The 27,246-nt window shown below is 57.8% G+C and overlaps 1 protein-coding gene across 3 annotated transcripts in view; it reads left to right on the plus strand.

Annotated features, from left to right (window-relative positions):
* DOCK1 (dedicator of cytokinesis 1) overlaps positions 1–27,246 on the plus strand; it is a 326,782-nt gene that overhangs the window by 21,616 nt on the left and 277,920 nt on the right. For all 3 annotated transcript variants that reach the window (XM_036222878.1, XM_036222880.1, XM_036222881.1), the window contains exons 2-6: positions 13,817–13,900; positions 18,540–18,580; positions 20,608–20,663; positions 24,218–24,314; positions 26,737–26,885. In XM_036222878.1, the coding sequence (XP_036078771.1) occupies positions 13,817–13,900; positions 18,540–18,580; positions 20,608–20,663; positions 24,218–24,314; positions 26,737–26,885 (427 nt within the window). The remainder of the gene's footprint in view (positions 1–13,816; positions 13,901–18,539; positions 18,581–20,607; positions 20,664–24,217; positions 24,315–26,736; positions 26,886–27,246) is intronic.

Below are 27,246 nucleotides of genomic sequence, written 5' to 3' on the forward strand. Positions count from 1 at the left end.
GAAGAAGGGACATTTAGGGGTGACTCAGACCGGGTATGAATTAATGAGATGAAGAAGGGAGTTGCATAAATATATCTGAGGCCCAGAGGTGCAGAGGGTGATTGCGATGCTGAAGTTCAGCGTGCCTCTGAGGGTGGGAGGGAGAGGCAGTGGGGTGCAGGTCGGTCCTCTGGGTCCTCGTGGGCCTCCCGAGGAGTCTGGCTTTCCTCAGAGCAGGGAGTGGGTGCTGAAGGATTCAGAGCCAGAGAGCTGCCTCGTCAGATCCTGTTGGTGGAAGACCCCGTGGGCAGGGGTTCCTAGAGCGGGAGGGAGGGAGGGAGAAGGGGAGGTGCGAGAGGGGACCGCGGCAGCGATCCAGGTGAGAGACGACGGTGGCCCAGAGGCCCGGGTGCGGGTGACGGCCGTCCGAGCTGGGAGAAGCAATGGACTTGGGAACCGTTGGGGAGACAAGGGGCACGATGTCGTGACTGCTTGTGCGGGGAGAGGGACAAGGGAGGCATCCAGCTGGATGGATGGTGCTGCTGGGGTCCGGGGTTGGCGGTCGTGGAGAAGGGCGGGCCCCGGGGGGCGTGGGGGGGAGGTGTGGGGGCGCAGGGCGCGTAGGGGGAGGGGTGCGAGCGCGGGGGTGTCGAGGGGGGCGGGCGGAAATCCCGGCTCTGCCAGCTCTGCTCCGTGTGGGTCGTCAGGGGTCACGCCCACACCTGTCATCTCACACCGCGGGTCAGGGGTCAGGCTCTCGCGAGGCCACATGTAGGGCCAAGCACCTCTTGATGGGGCGGGATCCTCTTTGAAGCCCACATGGTGGTTGTGGGCAGGACTCCTCAGTGGCTGGTCCCTGCAGGCGACCTTGTCACAGGGGCTTCCCCATAGGGCAGCTTAATGACATGGCACTTGGTTTTGTCAAAACGAGCAATCGGGGACTAGGGGGGAGGGGGAAGCCAGACCTTCTTATGACCTCATCACAGAAGCCACATCTGTCACCTGGCGTATTCTTTTGGCTGCAAAGGCATCACTCGGTCCCGCCCACACCCAGAGAGGGAGGGGACCACCGGGCCGTGCGCACCATGAGGTGGGGATCAGGGTGGCCGCCTTGGGCGTCCACCCACCTCAGTCTCTGAGGTTTGAATCCTTGCCTTTGGGACGTCCTGGCCACCTCGTCCCATCGGGCTGTCGCGGTCGTGCGGGAGGCGGCAGCTCGCTGTGGGGGACCCTTGTGGCAGAGGTGCAAGGCGAACAGCCCCCCGAAGGTTAGACAGTGTGAGTGAAAGACGCCCCTTTGGAAGGCAGAGATCGCATTGTGGGAATCTGTCTCCCATGTGAACCGTCGCACACTGCCTGGGGTTGGCGTGCGGGCACGGGGCGGGGTCGTCCTTCCTGGGGCACAGGTGGGGCCGTCCCGCTGCAGGTCACATCGGGCGCGTTTGTCAGGAGCGCCTCGCCTGGCCCTGCCCATCCTGACCTGTCCTGTCCTGTCCCGTGGGAAGGAACCTGTGGGTGTGGCCAGGACGGACGGAAACGCTCCCTGGCCTGGACGCCCTTGGCTCCTCGGCACCCGAGGATGTCCCGGGGCCCTCCAGCTGTCCCCTGGAGGCGTCCTGCGTATTCTCAGAACCACGGTTTGCATTCTGTGGGACAACCACCCGACTCTCCCGTTGTACTGTAAATAAATAAAAGCCGTTTGCACAGACTGGCATCGGGCCAGGTGGCCTGTGGGCTGCGGTTGCTGACTCCTGGTCTGTGGAACACGCCTTGAGTGCTTTCCACTGCTGGTCACGATACGTGTTTATAGTTTTCTGCTGTTTTATCGCCCATGCTCCAGGTAGCAGGCTGGGCGGGTGGAGGTCGGAGGGGCACTTTTGCAAGGCTCTGGGGCGTGGTGGTTCAGGCTCTGCTCTCTTGACAGGGCTGGTGGCTTCTAGGCTGTGCGGCCTCAGATAAGTTACTTCACCTCTCTGGGCTTGTTTTAAAAATCGAGCTTTCCTTCTCCCTTCCTCACTTCCTTCTGGTGTGTAGCTGGACTTCCTTTTGCCTTGGGAATCTGGAAGTCAGGTTTTCCTTGCTGAGGTTTGTTGGACTTCCTTTTCTGTCGGGAGGATTCCCACCTCTAAGCAGAGCCGGGAATGGGTTTTCTGGTCCAAGCGATGGCTGGGGTGGCAGAACCCTGGAGGGGGTGAGGGAAGCGGGCAGGACGGGGACGGAGCCCCGAGCCTGACCCCACGGCGAGCAGTGCGAGGAGCACCTGGGAGCCGGTCCCCGCTGAGGCCCCGGGCCTGGCCTTCTGCATTCTTGTGTCAGCCAGTCCCCGACCGTGGGTCATCCTAGGTGGAACCTTCTTGGCTGTTCCTGGCAAGGTGGCCCCCAGTGCAGAAGGCAAGCTGGCACTGCAGCAGTGGGGTGCACGTCTGCGTGACGCCCCCTCCCCCCACTCTGCACCTCTGCCCCGGCGTGCTGTGCCAGGCTCCGGGTGGGGACCATCTGGCCCTGTGAGGGCCCTGCGCCCTTGCCCATCAGGCAGGGAACCCCTGTACTTCACAAGAAGGTGAGGCGGAAGCTCAGGCGCCAGAGAGATCCGTCTTCCCTTGGCGCAGGGAGCCGGGCCAACCCCAAGGCCTCTCCTCCAGAGTGGGTCAGAGAGATGACGAAAACGAAAAAGCCTTTCCTCTTGCAGGCGGGTTATTGGCCATGTTCTCAAGTAGTGGGGCGCAGACCACGTTCGGCTACGGTAATTTGCTGGGTTTCCCAGGACGTGAGTGCAGCGGAGCCTCCATCTGAGCCTGGACGCTGAGCTGTGTTGCATCTTCTGCGCTGGTCCACGTTTCCCGTCTTATGAGGCGCGTGGCCCTCGGGTCCTCTTGGGTGCTGGCCAGGGCTCTGTTGCTGGCAGGTTGTTTTCTGCTGGCCGTTGGAAGCTTCTGGGGCTTTGCTGGGGAGGCGGGGCCGCAGGGGGCGTCAGCGGACGCTCGCCGGGGGTCGCATCCCCGGCACATTCATTGAGGGTAAGGACCTGCGTGGCACGCCCTTGTGCGCAGGGTCTCGCCTGCGGGGCTGGGCCACCCACGCACACACACTTGTCATCGGGACAGGTTCGCTGAGGTTATTCGTGCACCGTGCCTCACGCTCGCTCAGAGTGTGCAGTTCCCTGTGATATTAGCATCGCATTCTTAATTTACAAAAAGCTGCGGGTACATATTTTTAAGGTTATTTTTATTTCTAATTTTTTTTTTTTTTTTTTTACATAGGTTACTTGTGCCGTTAGATTTAGAAGGGTGATGAGTGCAGAACGTGGCAATGGAGCATTAGGACATTTTCAAGCCTTGCCCCGCACTGCCGCTTAAAGGTGCTATCGAAAGCGTAGCCGTCCGGAGGAAGCCCGCAGGCCCCGACTGGGCTTCCTGCGCTCCCGACGGGGAAGAAACGGAAGCGTCTGCAGCGTTTGCTCAGGGCGTGCGTGGGGGACGGCTTGCCGCAGATGCGCTTCCTTCCTCGGAGTGATTGGAGCGTTAAAGGCGGGGTCTAGGGGAGCACCGCTCCTTTAATAAGGTGAATGGATTTCCAACCTTCCTTAGCTTAAAAATTAAACTACATGAGAAATTATATACGTATAAATACGTGTATAAAGCTATGTATGAGTCTGCACACACATACGTACAGACATCTATACGTACATACAGGGTAAACTGTCCCTAAATGCAGTGGGGTCAGGGGTGGCGCACCAGAGGCGGTCCCTCCGGAAGGACTCGGTTCCGAGTTGGAGGTCCGGTGCCCTGGACCAGAGGCCCTGTGTGCCTGGAGTCTGAGCCCCTTAGAAATCCACAGTTCCTGAGTCCCGATTCCCAGCTGCGATCAACCCCGAACGTCCCCTCCCTGGTGGCCTGTCCGAGCTCCTGGCCCTCTGCTCTTGATTTTCCATCCTCTCCCTCGCAGGGAGCCCTGCCCCCCGTCTGCACCCCCTTAGGTATGGGTTGTGTGCAGCTGGCCTCCCCTGGTCCCCAGAGCCGGCCGGGCACTGCTGGAGGCCGAGTGTTTGCCAGCGGGCCAGGCGGGCAGGTCCCCTGCCTCTCACCCAGGCCCCCGCCCTGCACCCGCCCTCCGGCCCTGGAAGCCGTTCCCTTCGGGACAGCACTGTCGCCTTCCCGTGGGACTCTGGCCACCCCTGGCATCTGCTGGGTGGTGGAGCAGGTCCCGACGGGGGAGGGGAGGGTGGGCTTTCCTTCCCTGTTCGGGGCCCCACCCTCTGCCCCCTGCCTGGCGCCCCAGGTCCCCCTGCACGCCTTTGCTGACCAATCCCACCTGAGTCCTGGAGACATTCGTTGCATTCCCACTATGTGCTGGACCGTCGGGACCTGCCGTTAGCGGCCCCCACTCCTCCTCTCTGGGCCGGGGGATCTTCAGGACGGCCCGTGTGCCATGCTGTGCCTCCGAGAATTACGGAAGGATGTGCCTGGGGGCAGACGTCCTGCTTGGCAAGCAGCAGGTGGGCCAGGTTTCGGCTCCTGCTTTGGACCTGAGCCTTGTGCAGTGGACAGCCCAGCCGGCTGCACGTGGCCAAGGGCTATTCCTGGGGTGGGATCTGCCCTTGTGAACCCCTTTTCTCCCCAGGGTGTTTTATTTCAGAGGAGCCGGGCAGCTCTGGGGCACAGATGGATCTGTCTGTGTGACAAGAGCATGGGGCAGCGAATGTCCTTTTCTCGCAATAACTATAAATTCACTTTAGACGGGAGAATGTAGGCGTTTGATGCAGGATGAATCTGGAGGGGGAAAGTATTACTAGAGAATATTTCACCTAAAAGGGACTCGGTGACAAGGTTTGCTTGTGACAGTCCTCGTGTGATGCCAGATGATATTTTGGGAGACTTTTGTTTCGACGTCTTTCCCCCAGGCTGTGTGGGAGCTGCCCAGGGGGGGCCACGGGAACACGGCCGGGGGGGAGGGGCCGTGCGGCCCCGAAACCCGACGCTCCCTGCCTTCCAGACCTGAGACCTCGAGCGGGCGGCTTGACATCCCTCCGTTTTCTTACCTGTGGAATGGGAATGACCACAGTCACCCCCGTGTGGCGAGGTGCTGAGGGGATCACGTGTGGTAGCCCCTGGGCCGCATTCCGCCGCGGCGGTCCCTGGTCACGGGCCGCCGTCCGCCGGTCCCGGTGGGTGCGCCGTCTGCTGGCCTGGCCTCCAGGGCGCCTCACGTGCGGCCGTATCAGTCCCATCTCCGTTTTTGGCCCGAGGGAGTGGTTTGAGGTCGTGCGCTTCCCTGGCCCAGGAATCTTGTCCCGTGAGTCTCCACCTGACCGTCGGTGCACGCCTGGTCTCGGGGGGTGCGTGCGCCCCCTCTGCTGGGTGGCCGACGGTCGTAGAGGCTCTCGCGAGCGCTCGCCTGCGGTGGACGCTTAGCCCGATGCGACACAGAGGCAGTTTCTCCTCTAGAGTGGGGTCCCGTCCATGGGATGAATGGAATTGCCCTTTCGTTGTGTCTCAAGTGGACGCTTAGCCCGATGCGACACAGAGGCAGTTTCTCCTCTAGAGTGGGGTCCCGTCCACGGGATGAATGGAATTGCTCTTTCGTTGTGTCTCAAGGGCTTCCTGGAGCTGGGGCCGTGGGGCTTCGGACGCTGCCCGCCGTGGTCGCAGCCGCCGTGAAGCGCAGCGGGGCCGCTTGTGCGGGAGGCACCCTGAGGCCTGTGCTTGTGAAGCGGCAGCCCGCTCGCTCTTTGTTTCAGAGGCACAGGACCGCCGCGGGGGGCCGTGCGCCCCCCCAGAGGCCACGTGGCGCCCACAGCCCCGCGGGCAGCTCGGGCGCCTTCCTGTTCATGCTCGGGGCCTTAGTGCAGAAACGGGGAGGCTTTTCGGACCCACGTCATAGCGCCAGTGAGGGATGAAACCGGGAATGCAGGAAGTCGCACGCGGGCTGTGGCCGTTACCATGGCGCCGGCGATGGTGGAGATCCGATGCTGGTGGTGGTGTTGGGGGTGGTGGTGTCTGGCGGTATCGGTCGTGGTGAGGATTGTGTGACGGTGTGGGTGGCGATGGTGGTGGGGGCCAAGCACCCCACTCTTCTCACCGGATATCTTTGGGGGATAGGCGTCGTGGGAGCAGCGTGAGTAGGACAGCCCGCATTCGTGGTTGGGGTTCTCCCAGGAAGCTGTTTCGGTGGAGGAAACAGGTTTCTGTGTGGGGAGGGTCGAGGGCTCCGTCGTGGCGTCTCGCTGGTCAGCTGCGGTGGTATCTGGGCGCGTCAGACGGAACATCAGGGGACTGCAGGGAAAGCGCCGTTTTCGGATGTCAGATCTGGGGAGCTTTGAAAGTAAACGGAACAAAGGGACAGAAATAGAGAGGGGGCCCAGTTTTCGCTCAGTGCGTGAAAGAAATTCTGGGCGGATCCCGACTGTCAAGCATCGCGGCGGACACGCCGCCTGCGTCCTGCGGTGGATTCGTCCTCGGCTTCCTCATCGTCCTCCGCAGCACCTCCACCTGCAAGCGGACAGGTTTTCATAGCCTCTTGCTAAGTATTTCCACCACCGTGCAAAAGCAATTTGATTATGTGGCGCCGTATTTTTCTAGTCAATTGAAATGACTGTTAGAGTATAACGAGGCCCGTCAGGCTCACAGTGGCTCGGCTGGGGCAGCCCTGCCCGTGAGGAGCGGGCACCTCGTCGTGGCGAGGGAGACCTCTCGGGGGCCAGAGCTGGACTCGGGCCTGCGACTGTGCGGCCCGAGGACACTCGCTGACTTCGTTTTCTTTTCTTTTCATTTTTTTTTAATTTAAATTATGGTAAAATATGACTAACAAAATTTACCATTGAAGCCATTTTTAAGTGGCCAGTTCAGTGGCATGAAGTGCACTCACGTTACTGTACAACTGTCACCACCATCTCCAGAATTTTTTTGTCTTGCAAAACTGAAACTCTGTCCCCAGTAAACACTAAGTCCCAGTTTTCCCGTCTCCTCGCCCCCGGAAGCCACATTCTCCTTTCTGTCCCTGAGAATTTGGCTGCTCTAGGGGCCTCGGCTAAGTGGGCTCGGACGGCATGCGTCCTCTTGTGCCTGGCGGCCTCCACGTGCTGCAGGGCGCTCGGGGTTCACCCCCGTCGTAGCCCGTGTCAGCCCTGCCCTCGCTCTCGAGACTGTGTATGTTCCGTGGCAGGAACAGGCCGCGGTGTGTGTGGCTGGTCGCCCGGCGACGGCCGCTCGGGTCGCTCCCCCCTGTCGCTGCCGTCAGCCGTGCTGCGCTGAGCGTGGTGCAGTTACTGGCGCGGGCGCCCGCGCTCAGATCCGCAGGTGCAGACCCAGAGTGCACTTGCCGGGTCACATCGCCTTTCTGAGGGGGCGCCCAGCCATTTCCGCGGCTGCCCCCAGGGCTCAAGGCGTTCCGTTTCTCTGCGTCCTTGCCAACACTTGTTGTTTTCTTTTTTGGGGGGATGAGAGCCATCCCGATCATCTTGAAAATAAGTGACTTTCAAAAAAGGGACTTCGTGCTTGCATTTGCACCAGGCTCTGCAGATTGCGTGGCCGGGCTGCCGGGGACCGGTGCCGGGCGTGCTGTGGGTGCCCAGCCGCCAGCTGCCCTCCAGCTAACACACGCCGCCGCCTCCTGTCTCTGTGCCCTGACCCCGGAAGCCACTGATCAGCCGTCAGCTCGGGAGGGCTCATGGCGGGTCCTCCGGGAACCGACGCCGCACCCCGGGCGGCTCCCCCGGGAGCGCCGGAGGAAGGCCTCGGGTCCGACGGGTCCAGGTGCCTGACCAAGCAGACACGGGGCCGGGGGCCAGGTCTGGCTGGGTGGGCCCTCAGCTCCCTCCTGCAGGCTGGGCTCCCCTCCGCTTCCTGGCTTCCCCTGTGGAAATGTCCCTTCTCCCCACGCCCTGCATGGGGACCGCACCGCCGCCGCCAGGGTCCCTGCCCCCCTCTGGGAGCAAGTGGGCCGCGTCCGGGCGGAGGGGTGGCACGTTGACAGTTTGCATCCGGAGTGCGCAGACAGCTGAGCAGGTCCCCGCCCGGCGCGGCCGTCCTGGGGAGACCAGCTGAGGCCGCGGTCTGGCCTTCGGTTTCCGCGGTAAATAAACACAGCACTGCCCTGTTCTCAGCGGCCTTCGGGTCTTGCTGCCTCGAATTTCTCTGTCGACTCATCGAACGATTGACTCCGCCAGCCTCCGCGCCCCCCTGGGTGCCGGCGTGGTTAGGCGTGGGTGCAGAGGCGGTGCCCGGGAGAGCTGCCTGCACGCAGGAAGCTGGCCGGGGAGCCCTTCTCTCGGCTCCACTTGGCGAGCGGGCCCTGGGCGCCCACACGTGGTGGGCACACCCGGCAAAGGACAGTGTTCCATGGCGTTTCGCCAGGGAGGGCGGGGCGTACCCCTAACTCCCTCTCAGGGCGGAGGTCACGGGGCCCGGGGGTTCACACAGGCGATGGGCCCGAGAGGATGAGCCAGGCGAGGAGGGGGAAGAAGGGGCGTTCCGGAGAGAAGTCAGCGTTCGGCCAGGAGCCCGGCGTGGGGTGGGGGGCTGTGGGGGCCCCTGGTTCAGTTACTGGGAATTTCTCTGCCTACATTTACCCAGTGACAGAGGCGTCCGCCAGACCGATGGCTGGCTTTATTTGTGAATGTGTGTGTGTGTTTATTTTCTTTGCCATTAAGAAAAACAAAGTCACCTCGTACTAGAATGTTCCCTGTGTCCTTCCCTTTATTAGTCACCCTTGGTGTTAGAGCGAATGATTTGAAACGAGAGGACAGAACGCGGCTTCGTGTTCTGCGTTGGGGACTCTGCGTTGGAGGCCAGGAAGGGGGCGGGGCCTGGAGAAGTGACCTCCTCATTTGGCACCCCAAATACATGCGCCAGAGCCCAGTGTTCCTGTCTCCTTTTCCGCCTCGCTGTGTCCCCCGTCCTGGGCCCTGGCTCGCCCCTTCCCCTGTGGGTGTTTCCATCGTGTCCTTCAGGTGGAACCTGTCTGACCTGCGGGGGTGGGGCGGAGCACAGGGCCGGGCCAGGTTTACAGCCGGGGCGGTGAGACCCGCGCCAGAACCGGCACCGGGGGCCGCGGCCGCCTGTGCTCACCGGAGCCCCACGGGGACCGGCCAGCCCTGCCGTGGCCCCCTGCGCGCTCGCCCGCACGGCTAGCTGGTCTGGGGATCCCGCTCCAGCTGGTCATGGGGGTGAGCTGTGCACGTCCCCGGGTCACTGTGAGGTCCCCGTGGCCTGGGGGGTGGGCGCCTGTCTGGCTCTTTCACTAGCATGTATTGTCCTAAGTTGCAGTAACCTTTCTGCCTTAAAGGAGGATGATTAAAGAGATTAAATCTTCTCCCCCATCTCCCGCGCTACACCTCTGTGCTGCTGAGCAAAATTAAATGCCAAAATAGATAATTTTCAGGTCAGTTAAGTCTTTTCTTATTTGTGGGTGGATCTGCAAAGATTCTCAACAATGAGGTTGATGGCTTCATGCTAGCACTGACTTTGTGAAAGACAAAAGTGTCGAAAAGTAAAGTCTTATTTTTCCTGCCATGGAAAAGCAATAAAGCCAGCATTCATCCACTCCCCAGCGTATTTCCCAAGAAACCGGCATGTTTTGGGCACCGTGACCTTTTGGACTAGATAAAAATAAGATGGTTGCTGGCTAGTCGTGGATAAGGCACACAGTGGTATTTTATTCTGAAGAAAGATATTAAAATAATGTTTGAATCGTGTCTGTCACTTCAATTGGAGTTTGATAAAAGGCTCTTTTGTATTTCTCTTTGCACACTCTTATCTTCACCATCCCCCACACCTGCTTCCATCCGAAAGGCAAAAAGAAATGTTGAGTACCAGATGACGGCTGCTTTATCTTACTGTGCGCCGCTCCATTTTAGGAATCATTTCGACGCGTTTCTCGGTTCTGATGTCCAGATGTCATGTCCTGCCACAGGGGGTTTTGCCGGGAGAGGAACGGTCTCTGCTGTCCTAAGAGAGACAGGAACGCGACAGAAGTCGCTCTGTGACTTTGAAAGTGGCGCCCCTCTTAGAGACGGGTATTCTGTCGGCCACACACGCACACGCACAGGGGAGAGAGGACTGGCCATGGTCTCTGACCCCGACGCAGCGCCCCTAAACCCCGTTGCTTCTCCCTCTGGTTCGACCCTCCGGGTTGGACCAGGGAAGGGGAGCTGCCGGCCCCCCGGGGCGTTGCATGCGGTGCCATTGAGGACGTCGAGGCTCAGGGTGGTGGAGACGCTGACTCCCTGAGGAACTTTACTCATTTACAGGCCTTCGCTTTTACTCGCTGCGTCTTTTCCATTGTTACTGTAAAAGAGACATAACGTAAATTTACCGTTTTAACCATTATTTGGTGTTCAGTTCTGTGCCGTTCAGCATGTTCGCATGGTGCAGCCATCAGCACCGTCCACCTCCAGAACTTTTCTGCCTTCCCATCGAAACTCTGCCTTAAGGTTAAGCACTCAGCCCCGCCCCCCCCCAGCCCTTGGCAATCGCCCTTCCCCGCTCTGTCTCCGTGGGTCTGACGGCTTTGGTCCCTCGCATACGTGGGCTTACACAATATCTGGCCTTTTGTGACTCGCTCGTTTCACGTAGCATAACGTCTTCAAGGTAGCACGTGCCGGAATTCCTTCCTTTTCCAGGCCGGGTACTAGTCCGCGGCTCGTGTGGGCCACATTCTTCCCTTGGCGGACGTGGGAGTCGCTTCCCCAGTTGAGCCGCGGTGCACGACGCCGCCGTGAACGGGGACGCGCAGGATCTGGCTGAGTCTCTGCTTTCGGCTTTGGTGGACGCACGCCCAGAAAGGATGCGGATAACCCGACGCTTTCCAAGCTGCACGTCCCGGGGGGGCCCAGCGTGTGAAAGGCGGGTCCTTGGGGACCGGGCGCTGGCGGCGTTTCCCCCCTGGGCTGCACTGTGCTCGGCCCGTCCCTCCAGCCCTGGCACCAGCTCCGCGCTGCCCCAGACGGGAGGCCGCTGGGCGCGCAGGGCCTCCTGCCGTTGGCATGGAGGACAGAAACACGTGCTGGGTTCACGGGGCCCGGGCACAGCAGACGGCCGGCCCTTCAGAGCGAGGCCCCGCAGGGGTGCAGGCAGAGCTCGCCCGGTCCCCTGGGGACATGGTTGGCCCTTTGCCCAGCCCTGAGAAGACGCACACGCTTTCGAGCATTTTTTTCTTCCCATTGAAGGCGAGACAGGGAATGAGAGCACAAGCAGAGCCATTAATTTTCACAAACTGACTTTTTAAAAGAACTAATTAACTTTTAAATTGCTACTTGAGATCCTGAAGTCATGTTTTGAGAGGACAGTCTGTGGGAAAGAGAAACTGAGCCGAGCAGATTTCGAGAAGCGATGTGGGGTCGCGCTCAGGCCTCAAGTGCGCTCGGGAGGCTTTGAACTTGAGTGATGATGGCGGATCGCCGCATCGCGTGGGAGCGGCCGGAGCAGAGCCCGGAAAGCTAACGTTGTGTCTCGCGATCTTATTGATGGAATCAGTCTTGGGCTCCCATGTCTGTAGCAGGCAAGATCATTTTGAAGAGGGACAAAGGATACAGTTTTGGCTTTCGTCCTGTTACCGACCGCGCAAGAAGGACTACTTTGCGGTCTGGTTAATTTCAGTGACTTCTCATTGAGCGCCTGCGAGGCATGGTGTTAGCTACTGTGGGGAACGCAGTGATTAAGAGATGTTTATTTCCCCCACGGAGGCTGGTCTGGAAGAAGAGGCAGACAGAGATGTGGGATGTCTCAGAGTTTATGGGAAGGGTCGGAAGCAAGCGAACAATTCAGGGGTGAGCGTACCTGTTTTTGGTGGGCGGAGAAAGTCAAAATTCAGTAAGGATCGGGAGAAGCTCCAAGCTTCCTGTACCTAATACAGTCGCTTCTTGTTAAAGAGTCACCATAAAATGCTAACTAAACCTAACTAACTGCTAAAAACCATTTACATCAGCCGAGGACATTAAATTTTTATAAATTTTGGTGGAAATTAGGGAAAAGACCTGCGAAAATGAAATTGTCCACCTGTGCACGACCTTTGCTGTTTTAGGATTTTTGCGGCATGTGGTAGTGGGCTCGCTCTGGCTTTTTAAAAATTGTTCCGGTATCAACAGCAGTGTTTATTGCAGTAAGAGCAAGTGCTCGCAACCACAGTGAGAGCTTTTACCATTTACTGACACCCTCGTGCCAAACAGCCAGATCTGCCAGCGTTATTTTCTTTAAGACACAAAATGCACACAGTCCTACGGGGCGTAGGTATCAGTATGCTTATTCTGCAGGCAGGAAGCTGAAACTTGCGGGGGCGAGGTCATTGGATGGAGGCCAGCCAGGTCTTCATGGGTAGAGGTCTTAGTCACCCCGCATTTTGACCATGAATGTGAAAACGAGGAAGGCTGCACAGGCCTGGGAATCTAGAATGCTGTCACGGCCCGGGGTGGCCGGGTCACTGCCGGGGGTGACTGGGAATGGGGTTGGGAGGGCAGACAAGCGTCCTGGGACCTGACTTCCCAGAAGACGGGGCGCCTGTGGGAAGACCTGGTTGGTGAGGGGAGAGTGAGCAGGATGGCCCAGCTTCTTCGTTCCAGGGCGGGGGAGGGGACAGGGACCAGGAGTGCGGGGTCGGGAGGAAGCGAGGGGGTCGGGGCGGGGGCAGGTCCGCCGCGCTCGCTGGGGGAGCTTGCGCGTGCCATGATCGAGCAGGTTTTTAAGACAACTACAGTAAAGGTGTCACTTAAGTGGGGCCCAGTCTGGCGGGGTGTTCGGGATGGGCGAGGACTTGATCAAGGGGTTGGAGGTGACTTCTTCCAGCGTGACATTGTTTTAGGAAGAATCCACTGGGAAGGAGGACCATGATCCTCTCACTGTGGTTTTTTGGACGAGAGTGGGCTAATCGACTGATTCTTGAGTCTCGAATACTTCCTAACCTCCTTTTTTCTCCCACTGATAGTTGCCTTTATCCCATAATGCTTGGGCACAAGTGAGGTCTGGATTTAAGGGTCTGATTTTTTTATGTGCTTATCTGGAATAGGAACTGCTTGATGTCAGGATAAAGATTTGGGATTTCAGAGATTTGTCAAGCAGTGCCGGTTTTAAGGACTTCTTATGTTGGACATATTTTTTGCCTATTTGATTGTAATGTAGCTTTTTGGCTTAATATCAACATCGGGTATCTGATATATATATATATTTTTATCAATTTGATTTCCAAAGAGTATTCATTCTGTCCACATGTAAATGATTCATAGGAAAAAGTCATCTAGTGAACAAAATCTACTAATAGAAGGATAAGATGGTATATGAAGTGATAATTAAAATGTGAACAATATCCTCACTTTTCCCTGTATTGTACAAACACGATCCAGTCATAAAAAGAATGAAGTCCCGATACGTGGTACAAGCCTTGACAGCGTGGTCAGGGAACGGGCCGGCCACGGAGGGCCAGTGCCGTCGGGCTTCACGGACTGAGGCGGCTGGGGCAGAGAGTGGGTCCCCGAGCTGGGGGAGGGAGGGGCGGGCGCCACCGCGTCAGGGGCGTGGGCGCTCCGGCAGGGCGAGGCGGAGTTTCGCGGATCGATGGTGGTGGTGGCAACGCGGCACTGTGGTCGTCATCGGTGCCGCTCAGTTACAGCCTTCAGCGTGGTCGGAAAGGCAGGTTTGGCATCGTGCGTGTTTACCGTGTGTCGCGAACAGTTACGAATTTCTAGCACTTTATATTTGTCTCTCGAAAGAAAAGGCTGTTTTCGTGGGCATCGAAGGGTTGATCTAGGCAGAGGCCGAATGCATTTCAGTGTGAGACACAAGCAGGGATGACTCAGCATTGTGATTTCTCCCTCCGTTGACATCTCGTCCCTTCTCTTCCTTCTTTGCAGCTTTTTATAACTATGACGCCAGGGGAGCCGATGAGCTTTCTTTGCAAATAGGAGACACCGTGCACATCCTGGAAACGTACGAAGGTGCGTATGCGTTTTGATGTCTTTCCTTTCCTGGTTTGGGGCAGTCGGCATGCTTTCCCTGTGCCCAGTGGACGAAGCATCACCCTGTCGAGGGAGCGCGGGTACCCACGTGCCTTACTCACGTGACCGGCGTTCTTGCCTGGTGGACGCCCGCTCAGGCGAGGGCAGCAGCGGGGCTGCCCATGATTTAAAATGCGTTATGAAGATGAAGTTAAAACTAAAAATTCCTGTTTTTAACCTCTGAAGTTTTCTGTTGAAAAAGCTGTTTTTATTAAAAAAAAAAAAACAGCAAAAAAACCCTCATTGGTTCCTATTTTGCAAATGTCTGTAAATCCTGACTCTCAATAACTGACCACTGGAAAAAACCATTTAAAAAACCCATTCAAGATATTTTCGTGTTTAAGTCCTTGTTTTGAGGTGTTTCATGCGAACGGTGAGACTTTCGATGCTCACATTTAGGTTTGTTAATAACACCTCAGAGGAACGAAAATGGTCATCTTCACATTTCCTTTCTTTTTAAATCGTGGCCCCATTTTCCTAGGGGTGAGCAGAGATGGTCACAGCCACGTGGGCCGCGGTCCAGAGAAGCGGTTGTCGTAATTATCCGACGTCCGCAGTGCTGCTGCGGTGGTTTTCAGACAGCCGTTTTCCGTGTTCAGTGTTTCTGCGGACGGTGTGAACGGGCCCGCCTTTCATTTTGCACAGGAATAAAGACAACAGGTTAAAAGTCGAGAATTTCAGCAGCAGAACTACCATGGATTGTGTTTCGCCAGGCCCTTCTGGGCTGGGGGCGGGGGGCGGGGGGCGGGAGGGGCATCGCAGACACCCCGCAGTCGCCGACACCAGCATGTGGGCCGTGACTCACGCTCGGCCTTCCACGTCCCCGCTGCACGGCAGTGAGGCCACGCGCGGCCTCCGCGCCGTGCGGGCGGCCGCGAGCCCCTGCAGACACCCACGCCCGCAGCCTTGGCTTCTCCACGTGGCGCACGCGGACTTAGAATCGCTCCCAGTTGCGCCTGTGCCTTACAGAGGTCCCCCTGGAAAGCAAGGTGGCGTTAGCAGGGTCGTGCCTGGAAGCGGACGGCACGCGGCGAGGACCAGCCGGGCCCTGGTGGACGGGCGGCTGCGACGCGCGCCTTCCGCCTCTTCCAGATTCTGCAGCCGAGGGTCGCGCCCTCCCATCCGCTCCCAGGGTGTACTGCCAGTGGCTGAGAGGACACAGATCAAGTGGAGGTTAAGGATCGGCCCCCTCATCTCAGACGCGCCTCTGATCTGAAGGGAAGACGCTCCATCTCTTCCGTTTTTGCCCCCGGGTCCCTTGAAGCCGAGGTCCTGGTTAATAAACCCCGGGCGATGACATCATTCCTGAATAGATGGCAATTTCCTGTGCAGCCCGGGTGTGTCGGCTGCAGCTTCTTGGCCTGGCTTCTTAAGAATGGTGTCTTCTTTAAAGCAGTGGGACCCTGAGGCCAGTCAGCGATTCCCGATACACATTTGACTTAAACATAAGCCGGATAGCGGGCCTTTGACCTTTGGGCCGGTGTCATGAGAAAGGGCCCTTCAGCAGTGTTCGCTAGCTGGGCTGGTCAGTTTTCCAAAGTTCCATTCAAGGGATCCAGTCTTTCAAAGACTCTTTAATGTGGATGAATTCCCCTTATTTAGAGTCTGTCTTTCGCTTCGAACCGGAACTTGGTCAGAGATCAGAGAAAGGCCTCCGGACTTGGTCTTCGAGAACGTGGCGATTTTATTACCATCAGATGTAAATGGAATCGCGGTTTTTCTCCTCTTTCCTCTCGTCCTGTGTGAACTTCACAGATCGTGTTAGAGTTGCACAGTTTCTTCGCGCGTCTCCTCCCTCCTCACTTTTCCTCTAAGAACATTTACTTCTATCTGTCAAGTTTGGTTTTCCTCTCCTGTGTGATCCTTTTCAGGATATTACTGTGATTGCTCCAGAGAATATGATTTCTAGGGGTTCATTCTTTGTCTTAAGGTTCAAAAAATATATTTACCTTCAAGTTGTGGTCAGTTCCTCTCTCCCAGACTCCCCCAAGGCTTGGAGCATAGAACAAGGAACAGGAAGTTGACCAGTCACCGTGAGGATGGAAAGAGCTTCGAGGGGTCGGTGGGGGCGCCCTGCCTTTATGCAGTGTCCGGGGTCCAGCAGGCAGAGGTGGCCTGAGGTCCCGGTTGTTTACTAGTGGACTCGCTAGTGGCCAAGCATGTACTCATTTCCTAAGGGTCTCCGGGGCCGCGCGCTGTTCCGAGGGTGGCCACAGGTCTTGCTCGAAGACGTGTCGCTTACTCCTTTTCTTAAACCACCGCCTCTGACCCGCAGCAGGGCTTGCGGTTTGCCCCCTGCCTGTCTGAGGGAGTCTTCCAGACCGTGAGCTCTGGGAGGACAGAGATCGGGTCCCATCTGTTTCCGGATTCGCTCTGCCCGGGGTGGTCTCTGGCCCGCAGCGTGTACGCTCGGCTGGTTGAAGGAATGACACGTGCAAAAAGCCTCGGGGAGGGAACCCGCGGGTCTTCCTTCCGCTTAGGAAGGCCGTTAGAGAAGAGGCTGCACCTGCCCCCGTGACGTGAAAGTCAGCACGAGCCTTTCCTCCTCCGCGTCTCACAGGCGGCCCTGCTGCCGCGTGTGCAGGGGGGGCGAGCGCGCGGTGCCCACGTGTGTCGGTGAGGCCGCGGCTTTCGGTTCCCACGTGTGTCGGTGAGGCCGCGGCTTCCGTTTCGTTCTGTTTCCGACCTGTGACTCGGCGCCGTGTTGTCAGGTGCCTCCGGTCGCCTGTGGCCGCTTGGCCCGTGACCGTCACTGCTTTGCGCACCCCGCCCCCCAACCCCCGAGCTGGGGGTGTCCCCACCGCCCCCACCTCCCGACACCCGGATGGCACTTCCGTGGCGTCCCGTGTCTGCCACGCGAACACGGATGGGGGTGCCGACGTCCTTAGGGCGCGCTCCCAGGCGGGCGGTTGCTGGTCTCGGGGTGCGGGGATACAGACCTTCGCTGTGCGGGCACAGCTGCTCCCACGCTGACGGCCACAGCCGCCCAGCCAGTGCCCAGCGGCGACCGCGTGCGGGGCCGTCACGGCCTCCAGCAGTCCGATGATCGTAATGTTGTGCATCCAGTTTTCATGTCGCAGGTTACATGGACTCGGGGCGTCCCTCTGCACCCCTAAGTCTTGTGAGTGTCTTCTTCCACGTATCGTTTATAAACCCTCCTTACCTTTTCCTCAGTTCCTGTTGTTTGTGTGCGTCGCTTGGCAGCGTTTCCTCATCTGTGCTAGGACATGAGCCCCCTGTTGGTTTCAGAAGGGCAAGGCCGTGTTCCAGCTGAGAATGCAGGCGGGCCGGGGGCAGGACGGAGGACAGTCCTTCATGCCGCGCGGCTGTGGCTCAGCGCGACTGCACTGGCTGCCCGCCTTCTCCACGTCGCCGTCCGCGAACGCCGCCCGCCTGGGTGCCGGGTCTGGGCTGGCACGTGGGGACTGCCGACGTGGACCCCGACGCGCCGCGGAAGCCCGGACGTTCCGTATCTGCCCCTGAGCGGCCTGCACGGTCCCTTGTCGTGGCGGAAGCGGGTTCGGTGGGCCGTCCCTCGGCCTTCGCTCGTCCTTGCCCGGCGCCTGGCGCTCCGCAGCGTCCGAGTGCATAGGAAGCAGCTGCCGAACGATCCCTTGAGGATCTTGCTCGTTTTGAGGCCATCGTTTTCAGGTGTTCACGGCCTCTGGTTGTGAAACGATTTCTCTTTCAGACGGGCGCTGCCGTGGCTGCAGTGTTGGCCCGTGTTCGAGGTGGCTTTCTCCGCTCGAGGCGGCCGAAAGGGACTTTATGACGTTCATGACGAGGACACAGCCGCTGGCGTCTTGCTGCGCTGGGGCTGCGGGGGGACCGGTGACGGGCCGTGGACCCGTGGCGTTCGCAGGGACAGTTTCTGCTCTCGGCCTGAGGGGCCGTGCTGTGGGTGGGGACGGTCTTGTCTGTCATAGAAGGGACCCTTCCATTCTCACAGCTCGTGCTGACAGGTCCAGCCTGTGCATCTTCTCCTGCTGTTGCCCGGCCCTCCCACGTGGCGGGAACGTGAACTTGGGCCTGGGCCGGGCCCCGGGGGAGGCGGGCCCTGCGTCTGGGCTGCCGCTTCCCGCCCAGGCCGTGTCCTGGCCCCAGACGCTCGCTGTGAGCTGGGGTGGCCCCAGCGCCCGGCCGCTCTGTGTGGGGGAGGGCGGGCCTTCGCTCTCAGTAGGGCCTCTGAGAGCGGACAGCTCCTGGTGGTCTGAGGGTGCTGGCGTGTGCACTTGGCAGTAATTTCGACCCACATCAGGCACCAGGGCGGACGGGAAGATGCACGTGCAAGGCGCCTGCTCAGCGCCCGGCGGTCCAAGGCCGTTCTCCCCGTCGGGCCGCGCTGCTGAGCGCCACCCTGATGCCTTTGAGGCCGGGGTCTCTGGTCGGGCGGCCGGCCAGGCCTCGAGCACGGATTCGAGTCGCTCTCTGCGAAACCCCACGTGTGTCTCCGGAGTGCTAGGATGTCGGCTTTGGTCGCAGGCCTGCCAGGCTCTGCGGAGCGGCGTCCACGCGGCGGGGATGCGCCGGGAGGGCCTGGGCGTCCTCGTGCTGACCTGTCCCCTTTGTCTTTGTTTAGGGTGGTACAGAGGCTACACCCTACGGAAAAAGTCTAAGAAGGTGAGTCCCACCCCGGGCGCCCCCCATGAACCACCACGTGGGGGGACGCGGCCCTCGCTCCTCGGCGTCTGCGAGTTTTCCTCGCACGTCTCCACCTCTGAGTCTCAACAGCGTGTGGGCCGAGATGCGGGCCGCCCCGCAGCGTTCGGTTCCCAGCCGCACGCGCACGTGGACCCTGCAGCTCGGTTCCGGGAGCGGGGCGCGGGCCCGTTCACGGACGGCGGGGCCTCCCCGTGCTCGGGTGGAATTCTGCTTCCCGTTCACGCACGGGCTGTGTAGAAGGGCGACCTGGGCGTGATGGCTTGAGAAAACGAAAGCCCCAGAAGCCCGCTCGTGGTTTCCACTGTTACGTCGTCCTCGGCGACCAGCTCTGCAGAGCTCGCGCGAGCTGCATTCCCTCTTGCTTACGACTGTTTTTCCGCCTCCCGGCGGCCTGCAGAGAAGGGAGGTTCCGCTCTCCGTGGCTCCTCGCCTGCCTGGTCATTTGAATTCCCGAAGCCCAGACCTGTGCTTACGCCTCGGCGCTTGTGGTGACTGCTCCCATGCACGCCTCTGCTGGGGCTTTCTCTGTCCTTAGCTCCGCAAAACCTAATTAGGGCTTTTCTGTCTCCTTTTATGATTTTGAAGTCATGTCTATTCTAAGCTGTGGTTAGGCCGTCCACGGTAACTTATACGCCCTAATATCTAATTATGCTCGACAGATGGTTCATTTTACTTCTGTTTCTTAACTCTGCCTCTCATTATCTCCCTGTTGGCATGGATTCCTCTCGTGGTCCTGAGCCTGTAACTAAGGCTTCTAAAGTCAGTGGCTCAAGGAAGGACCTCCCACCCCTCCTCCGCCAGGCCCCGGCTGGGCCACGGGCCTCTACTCATCCAGTGCCCTGGGGCCTTGGGGTTTGAGGAAGGTGGATTCCGCCTGGCTGGCTGGCGGAGTACCCCTCTCCAGGGCAAGCTCTGTTTCGCATCGATCGCCCTTCTGTAACGAGGAGTGCCTTCCCGCGGACGCACCCCTGGGTTCTATCTGAGAAGGCTGCAGGCGAGGACTTTACCAGTGAGGGGATTAGGGTCAGGGGCCACCAGGGACCGTCCTGTGTGTTGCCTCTGTGTTTCTGCCCCTCTCCTTTCCTCTCCGTGACGATTCTTCTGCATGCGACACTTGGCCACACTCCTGGACAGGGGAGCCTGAGTCCCTGGTGCCCCCGCCCTTCCCAAGCATGATAAGTAGATGTGGCTTCTGGACAGGCTGCCCAAGTCCGTGGAGGCCGGGTCCCAGAGAGACCCAGGCAAGGCTCCTGTCCCCACAGCAGGTGGCTTGAAGCCACGGGAGCCACTGACTGGGTTTCTGCTGCGTGCACTGGCTCGGCCCCGGCCTTGCCGCCCGCCCCGCAGGTGCCCTCGGCTGCTTCGCCCCGCTGAGGGAGGCGTTTGCTGGCCCCGGAGGCAGGGCCGACATCCTGGCCCTTCCTGGGCTGCGCCCAACGCCGAACGTCTCGACGGCCCGCCTCCCGGGCACTGGTCAGTCGGGCCCGTGCGCGCACTGCCCTGCGCTAACGTAAAGTGGCATGCCCCCCAGGGGTAGTGCAGGTGGGCGCGACTCGCCCCGTTTCTGTATTTTATCAGACGCGCCCCCCCCCCCGCCCCCGTTTGGAGATTGATGAGAAGTCAGGTAAGTAGTCAGTACTTACGTGATGGCAAGCGACGTAAACGAGCCTGCGGTAACACGGACAGCGCTTTGACAGGAGGAGCCCCGAGGCCTCCCTGTTTCCAGGCCGACAGTGAAGGGCGCGGCGGGGCCCGCGGGCCTCTCTGCCAACGGGCGCCTCTGCGCTCTTCAAAGAAGCCGCCGCGGCCTCTGGACGTCTTCGTTTCCTTTGCCGTACGGGACACGTAGCACAAGACCTGCAGAACTGACAGCGACCCAGTCGCCCCACCCCTCGCGCCCCCCGACCTTTCTGGGCACAGTCGTTTGATTGACAGTCAGTGTTCATATCGGTAATACAAACCACTGTCTCTTTTTTCCCCTAAAGGGCATATTTCCGGCTTCGTATATTCACCTTAAGGAAGCGATAGTCGAAGGAAAGGGGTGAGTCTGGCCTCGATGTTTGCATGAAGACCGCGGTGGTCCCATCCGGCCCCCGCCCTTCCGTGGCGTCGTAGCAGGGCCGATGCGTGGGCGTGACTGACCACGACGTGGCGGGAGCTTTGGGAGGGACAGGGGACTTCTGGTTCTAGCCGTGTGCGGCACGGCTCTAAAGAGGCCGAGGTCAGCACGGTGGCTGCGGTCCTTGTCCTTGGACCTGATGTCGATTCTGGAAAGCATCCAGGGTCCCTGGCGAGCCACCCCGCGAGGCGGAGCCTGCCCGGCCCCCCAGCTCCCAGCTCCCCACCTCCTGCTCTGGAAGGCTTCGCGGGCTTCGATTTAAGTGGAGTTGAGGGTGACGCAACAGTTGTTAAATTGGGACGTGTGAAATTTGCATCTCGTCTAATTGTGATGTGTGTTCCTTAGAGGTCATAAAAGTGATGTATAAGATCCATTAAAAGTGCATGTGCAGAACAGGAGCCCGTTAGGCAGGGAAGGCAAACGAGCGGCCAGGTGTGAACCGGGGAGAAGGAACATTCACACGTTCTCCTCGTTTGTCTCTGCTACATCTTCACACTCAGTTAAATATGTAAATTATAAAATTACTAATCATATGATTACTGCATAATGGCGTCTCTTTGGCTGATTACAAAATTGCCTTTCCAAGCACTGTGCCTTTCACACGTGGAGAGGGCTAGCTCAAGTCCCGTAGGTTCATGACACGTTGATAAAACGAAGAGAATGACTTGGAGGTGTAAATGGCGATGGCCTGGAATATGGTATTTTTCCTACAGATAAAACGTTTTGTATGTAGAGTTTTAGAGGGAAGAAAAATAGGGAAGTTTTACAGCTCTCGTCCTGTTGCAGAAATCCTTGCGTAAAGTTTACATTTGGTCTGTTTTATATCCATCTCTATCAGAATCAGCGTAGGAGTCAGACTGCATATGATTGATTTTTTTAAAAAAACACTTTGGTCAATCCAAACGAATATACGTAGCACCTAATGATGAGGTGTAAGAGTGAAGTGACCAAGGGACTCTGATCCTCCATCTGTTGACTCACGGCCGGCCAGGTAGACGGGCCGGTGTGCGCAGGCAGAGACGCCGATCCCGTCACCGGGCCTAGCGTGAGGTGCCCCAGTGCGGGCCGGGTGGGGCCGACGGCCTAGAAGCAGCTTCCCTGCCGAAGCCTCCGGGGTGGCGTGCCCGTCCCCGTGGCCCTGGGGGTCTCCCCTCTGCCGCCGCTGCCGCCAGACCCACCCGCCTCACCTCGCTCACCCGGGTCCTCGCCGAGAACCTTCCGCCCTCAGACCTGACAGGCGATCTCGCTCCCCCTTCCCTCCGTGCACCTTGCCGCTGCCGCCTCCTGGTCCTGGCTCCTTTCCCGTGCGGGCCATGCCTCCGCGCGGCCCCCGCCGGCCTCCTCGCCGTCCCGGTTCACTATTTTCTCTTGCTCTCTCTTTCTCTCTCTCTTTCTCTCTCTCTCCCTCTCCCTCTCTCCCCTCTCCGCACCGGCTTCCCTGCTCCCTCACACGTCCCAGATCGTTACTACCCGACGCGGCCACCGATTCTGCGCTGTCCCCTAGAACCACGGCTCTTCCCATTTGTCCCCTCCCCCATTCCCACATGGCCACCGGGCCCTCGGATTGCCGGACTTACAGGGTCTTCTCGGTTCTCTTCCGGGCTTTCCTGCAGCATCGGACGCTGTGGCCGTCCACGGCGCTGGAGCTGCTCGTTTACGGGGGCGTTATCTGTCGCTGTGCCCGTTGCTGCCTTCCCCCGCCCGCCCGGTGCCCGCCGGTCTCAGGGTGCTGTCCTCGGCCCCTCCTCTCCATCGCCCCTGCCTTCGCGGCGGCCTCTGTTCTCACACCTTCAGCAGTTCCCCTTTGCGGGTGCTCGGGTCCAGCCCCCCAGCCCCGACTCGTCCCCTGAGGTCTGGTTCCATCGCTCAGAGCCTCGTAGCTGACGCGAATCACCACGGCTGGCCAGGCGCTGTGTCCCACGCACCCCCCGCCCCCTGCACGATGTTCTTCCACGCGGTCTTACGATGGCCCCGTGTGTCTGGCACTGTTGGGTTTGTGTATCGCTGACCCCCGGCGGGAAACAAGGTGGTGGTTACAAGGATAACATGACCAAGCCACATCGAATACGGGAGAGCCAGCCGGCACGTCGGCCCAAGGGACACAGATCAGGCCTGTCGAAAGGGAGACGGTGAGGGGGGTGCAGAGCTGAGGACGGGGCGTGGCGCACACGGGGGGCCGTCCGCGAGTTGGAGCCTCTGTGAGCCCCAGGCTTCCGCCAGCAGGGGGAGGAGGCGGAGGGGCTCGGCAGGAAACTCAGGGTCTGTGTGGTGAACACAGCAGGCGCTGGCGCGTGCAGCCACGGCGTGGCGGGAGAGGGCCCCCCCGCCCTGGAGGGGGTGCTACCGCGCACGCCACACTGTCGTTGGCCTCCGTGCCCGGCAGCTTGGCGACAGACCTGCAGGGCCGTTTCTGCAGGCACGTTTCATCGTAGACGCCAGTGATGTCCCACCTGAGGTTAATTCCTGAAAGCGATTTCGTTGGGGTTTGGGGGGTCTCGTGTGCACCCCTCCCTCCAACGTCTGGTCCCTGCTGCTCCAGCTGGAGCATGTGGCCGGACCTCTCCACAGAGACTGATGCTCAGTCAGGGGCTCCACTGTTCCTGCCTTTGCCCTCTCCCCGTCATCACTAAGTCACTGGAGGCCTGAACCCCAGTTGCGAGCTAAAGTCAAGTCCCAGCCCACAGTTCCGGGCCTGCACAAATCGGAAGTGTAGGTGCGACCCGTTTCAGCGTCCTTGTACGTGCCACGCGGGTCGGCTCGTCTGTTCAGGACCTTGGGGCCAGGTGGCCTAACTTCACGAGCCACAGATTGAAACACCTCCGCAGTCCCAGATATTAAGTGTCCCATGCAGTACAGAGCATGTGGCTGGAAAACAACGGTTGATTCGATTAAAAAAGTAAAACCCAGCAATGAACACCTCGGTCACGAGTTAAGAGCAAGTCAGAGGCTAACCGGCTGGGGTAGAGAGAAAAGAGAAGGGGTGATTGGGTTTTGGGATCAAGTCGAGAACCCGTTTGCTAGCTGCGCCCTCGCTCACAGCTGGTCACGGCTGCTTCACGCAGGATGGAAATGTAAAAGTCGTCGTAACCCGAACCTGCATTTTAGTGCCACACGGATCAGTGTGATTTGTGGCACGTGTGAGAGCGACAGGCACACATATCATGAACGTCCTTTCCCGGGCCTCTGTGTTCGGAAGACTTTAACGGGGCATCGTCTGCCTCCTCCCTCTTGGCTTGCCACCGGAGGTGGACAGCTTCCACGCAGGGCAACGGACGGACATTCTCAGGCTCTGCCCAGATGTTACTTGTTACGCTTAGGGATGAACATTTTCGCGTGTGTTTATTCAGTGCTATTTGTGTATTTTCTCTCCTCTTGTTTAAGTATTTAACTCTGTGGCCTAGGTTCGGAGTTACAGGTGCAGCTCGCAGAGACTAACAAAGCATGAACTCAGCTGTCCTTTCCTCCTTCACCTCCAGGCAGCATGAGACAGTCATCCCGGGTGACCTCCCGCTCATCCAGGAAGTCACCACCACGCTCCGGGAGTGGTCCAGCATCTGGAGGCAGCTCTATGTGGTGAGGACAGGATGGAGCTCGAAACCGAGGACGGCCTTGCTGGGCCTTTTGTATACCATGAGGATGCTTTTTCCTGGGGACCCCAAAAGCAGGCCTTCTGGGACCAGACGATACCCAGAAGGACCAAAGAAAGCACCATGACTCAAAATTCTGCTCGCCCTGGGGAACTGTGTGCCCTTTGACTTGCTCTGGGTCAGGGTGCAATGCCGCTCACCGCGATAAAGTGGCCATAAAGGACTGGGTCATGGTTGTCACCTTCCTCGTGGTGGAAAGGAACCTGGGCAGCATTAGGACTTTTGATTGCTCGGTCTGCATTGATATACCCTCAAAGAAAACAAAAACCTATCCTTAAACCGTGTAGGTGCTTAAGCATGGCGGTGACTCCTGTTTAGTTTTTTGCCATTGTCTGCCTGTGGATAATGCCTCTCATCAGTCAGGAGGCGTGTTTGTCACCGAGGTGGGGAGTAGCTCACGTCCTGGCGTCAGGCACAGTTGTCCATTCTCCAGATCGCCCCGACCGGGCAAGAAACCTAATTAACAGAGAGAAGTTGGGGCTGCGACAGCTCCCGCCTCATATTCATTCCTTCGGGGCGTTTTTTTTTTTTTTTTTTTGCACAAACACTTATATTTGCAGAGATTCCCCTTTGTCAGCCTGTGGTTCTGTCTGAAGTGTCGATTTCTCACCCGCTGCTGTCGGTGCACGTGGGGGCCGCGCCGGGAAGTCGGCACGTCTGATTCTCGGGGACGCAGGACACTTTTTAAAGTCCCACAGCTGCTCTCTGGGCAGCTTTGTTTTTGATTATACAGTGGTTTCGTATAAATGCACAGTAATAAGCAGTTTCAGTAATTGTTCATCAAACATTCTCCAAAACCTAAAAACGTAAAGCTAGCTGTGAATGCTTTGTGTAAATCTGAGCAATTTTGATGTCGATATTGCATGTTCGACTTAGCAATTTTTAAACAAATATGGCAGCAAAGCAAACAGGAGTCGAGACCGACCTGCTTGAGCTGTGCAGCCCCGACGTGGGCATTTCTAAGGAGCGTCATCTCCTTTTAAAAAATGTATTTTTGCCTTGGAGGGACTTACGTTGTTGGGTTTGTCCAAAGCCAAAGAGAAGTGTTCATGATACTTTTATACTTCTTTTTTTTTTTTTTTTTTTGCACTGCTGTGTGGTTGTAACAAGTTAGCAAAATATTCAGGATTTTAGCTATTTGACAAAACCTCAGAAAAAGGAACAAGGAGAATTCTTAAGAGGGAAGCAATTTTCCAGTAAACCACAAGTTTCAACCATTTAGTTTTCAATTAAAAATGAAAGTTAGGGTAATGCTGTAGAGAGATCGAGGGCTATAAGACAGCTCGTGAGGCTATGCGACAGCCGTGATGAGTGGCAGGGACCTCAGAAATTCCTGGAAAAAAGCTCAAATACTGTAAGTAGCAGGCTGAGCGTTTCAGATATGTGGAAGAGACATTTTATTTTTTAATTAGATCTATTGGGGTGACATTGATCAATAAGATCATGTCGGTTTCAGGGATGGGGTTCAGTAACGTGGTCCACGTGTATCGCACGGTGCGACCCGGAGTCGAATCTCCTTCCGTCACCATATGTTCGACCCCCCCCCCCCCTTCGCCTTTCCTACCAGCCGCCCTCCCCCCTCATCCGGTCACCAAGAAAGAGATTTGGTGTTTTAAAACGCGACAATGACCGCATTCACTTTTTCGAGGGAACCATGATTTTTAGAATTTTATCACGTTAGCTTTCTCCTGGATTTCTTTTCACGGAAAGCAGCACTGGGTTCGTTTTCTCTTCGGATAAGTCCTCATTCTTAGCTCTTGCAGTTGCAAAGCCATCGCTTTGTACCGTTGCTTGAAATGGGTACAAAGTGAACACAGGTGTGAACTTTGCGTCTCGTTTGCCTTTTCCTTTTGGCATAAATGCACCCGAGAGCTTGGGGACTCAGATTTGGCTGAGTGAGCCACAGTGCTCCAGGGGCCGGTGCCGTGTCCTCTCTAGCTCTGTGACAGTGAGGTCTTGGGGTTCAGTGTGTCGGTGTCCCCAAGAGATTGTGAACACCCGGTAGGTGAGCTCCTTAGGCTCAGCCGATCCTGAGGGAGTGTCATTGTTTGCCCATTCATAGCCCAGATACCGGAAGCTCATGGGCCGCCTGCGAGGCTCTCAGTCCAATCCTGCTCTGGTCAGCCTCTTGGTCAGCGTTGGATGGAATATTGAGGATTGAGCATTGTTACTCTTTATCCTTACGAATTCTTAGTGTCTGATAGGAATCAAATTCCATATACTCTGTTCCAGCTCCATGCTAAAAACATCTCTTAATTTGACGTAAATTGCATCCTATCCTATAAAGCGTTTCCTGCATGTGTATTTGAACGAAAACTCACAGTGCCATTTCATCTCCCCCCACACAGCAAGATAACAGGGAGATGTTTCGAACCGTGCGGCACATGATCTACGACCTTATCGAATGGCGATCGCAGATTCTTTCCGGAACCCTGCCGCAGGATGAGCTCAAAGAGCTGAAGAAGAAGGTCACTGCCAAAATCGATTATGGAAACAGGTTCGTTTATTTAAGGATGACGTCATGCTTGAATCATCCAATGTAATAACATCAGCGTGAGCCTGGAGGAGACTGAAATCATATTTTATCCTAAAACAAAATTTCTAATGTTAAAATAATGGCATGGTCTTTATTTTTAAAAAGAGCGAGGTATTTTCTGTTGCATCCTGACGATAGGTATTTTCTGAGTCATCGTTGAAGCCTATTCCTGTCTTTAAGAAGCCAGGCAGTCTGTCATTTTCACTCTTCCCGAGGGCACCCCGCAGTGTACCCCAAACAAGGGACTTTCAACTTTCTGCTCACCGGATTTGACTTTGAGTCTAGATGAGAAGGGACTTTGTTCAGTAGTCAGCACCTGGTT

Source organism: Rousettus aegyptiacus, unplaced genomic scaffold, assembly GCF_014176215.1.
Source record: "Rousettus aegyptiacus isolate mRouAeg1 unplaced genomic scaffold, mRouAeg1.p scaffold_m13_p_6, whole genome shotgun sequence".
In the NCBI taxonomy this organism is placed as follows: domain Eukaryota; kingdom Metazoa; phylum Chordata; class Mammalia; order Chiroptera; family Pteropodidae; genus Rousettus; species Rousettus aegyptiacus.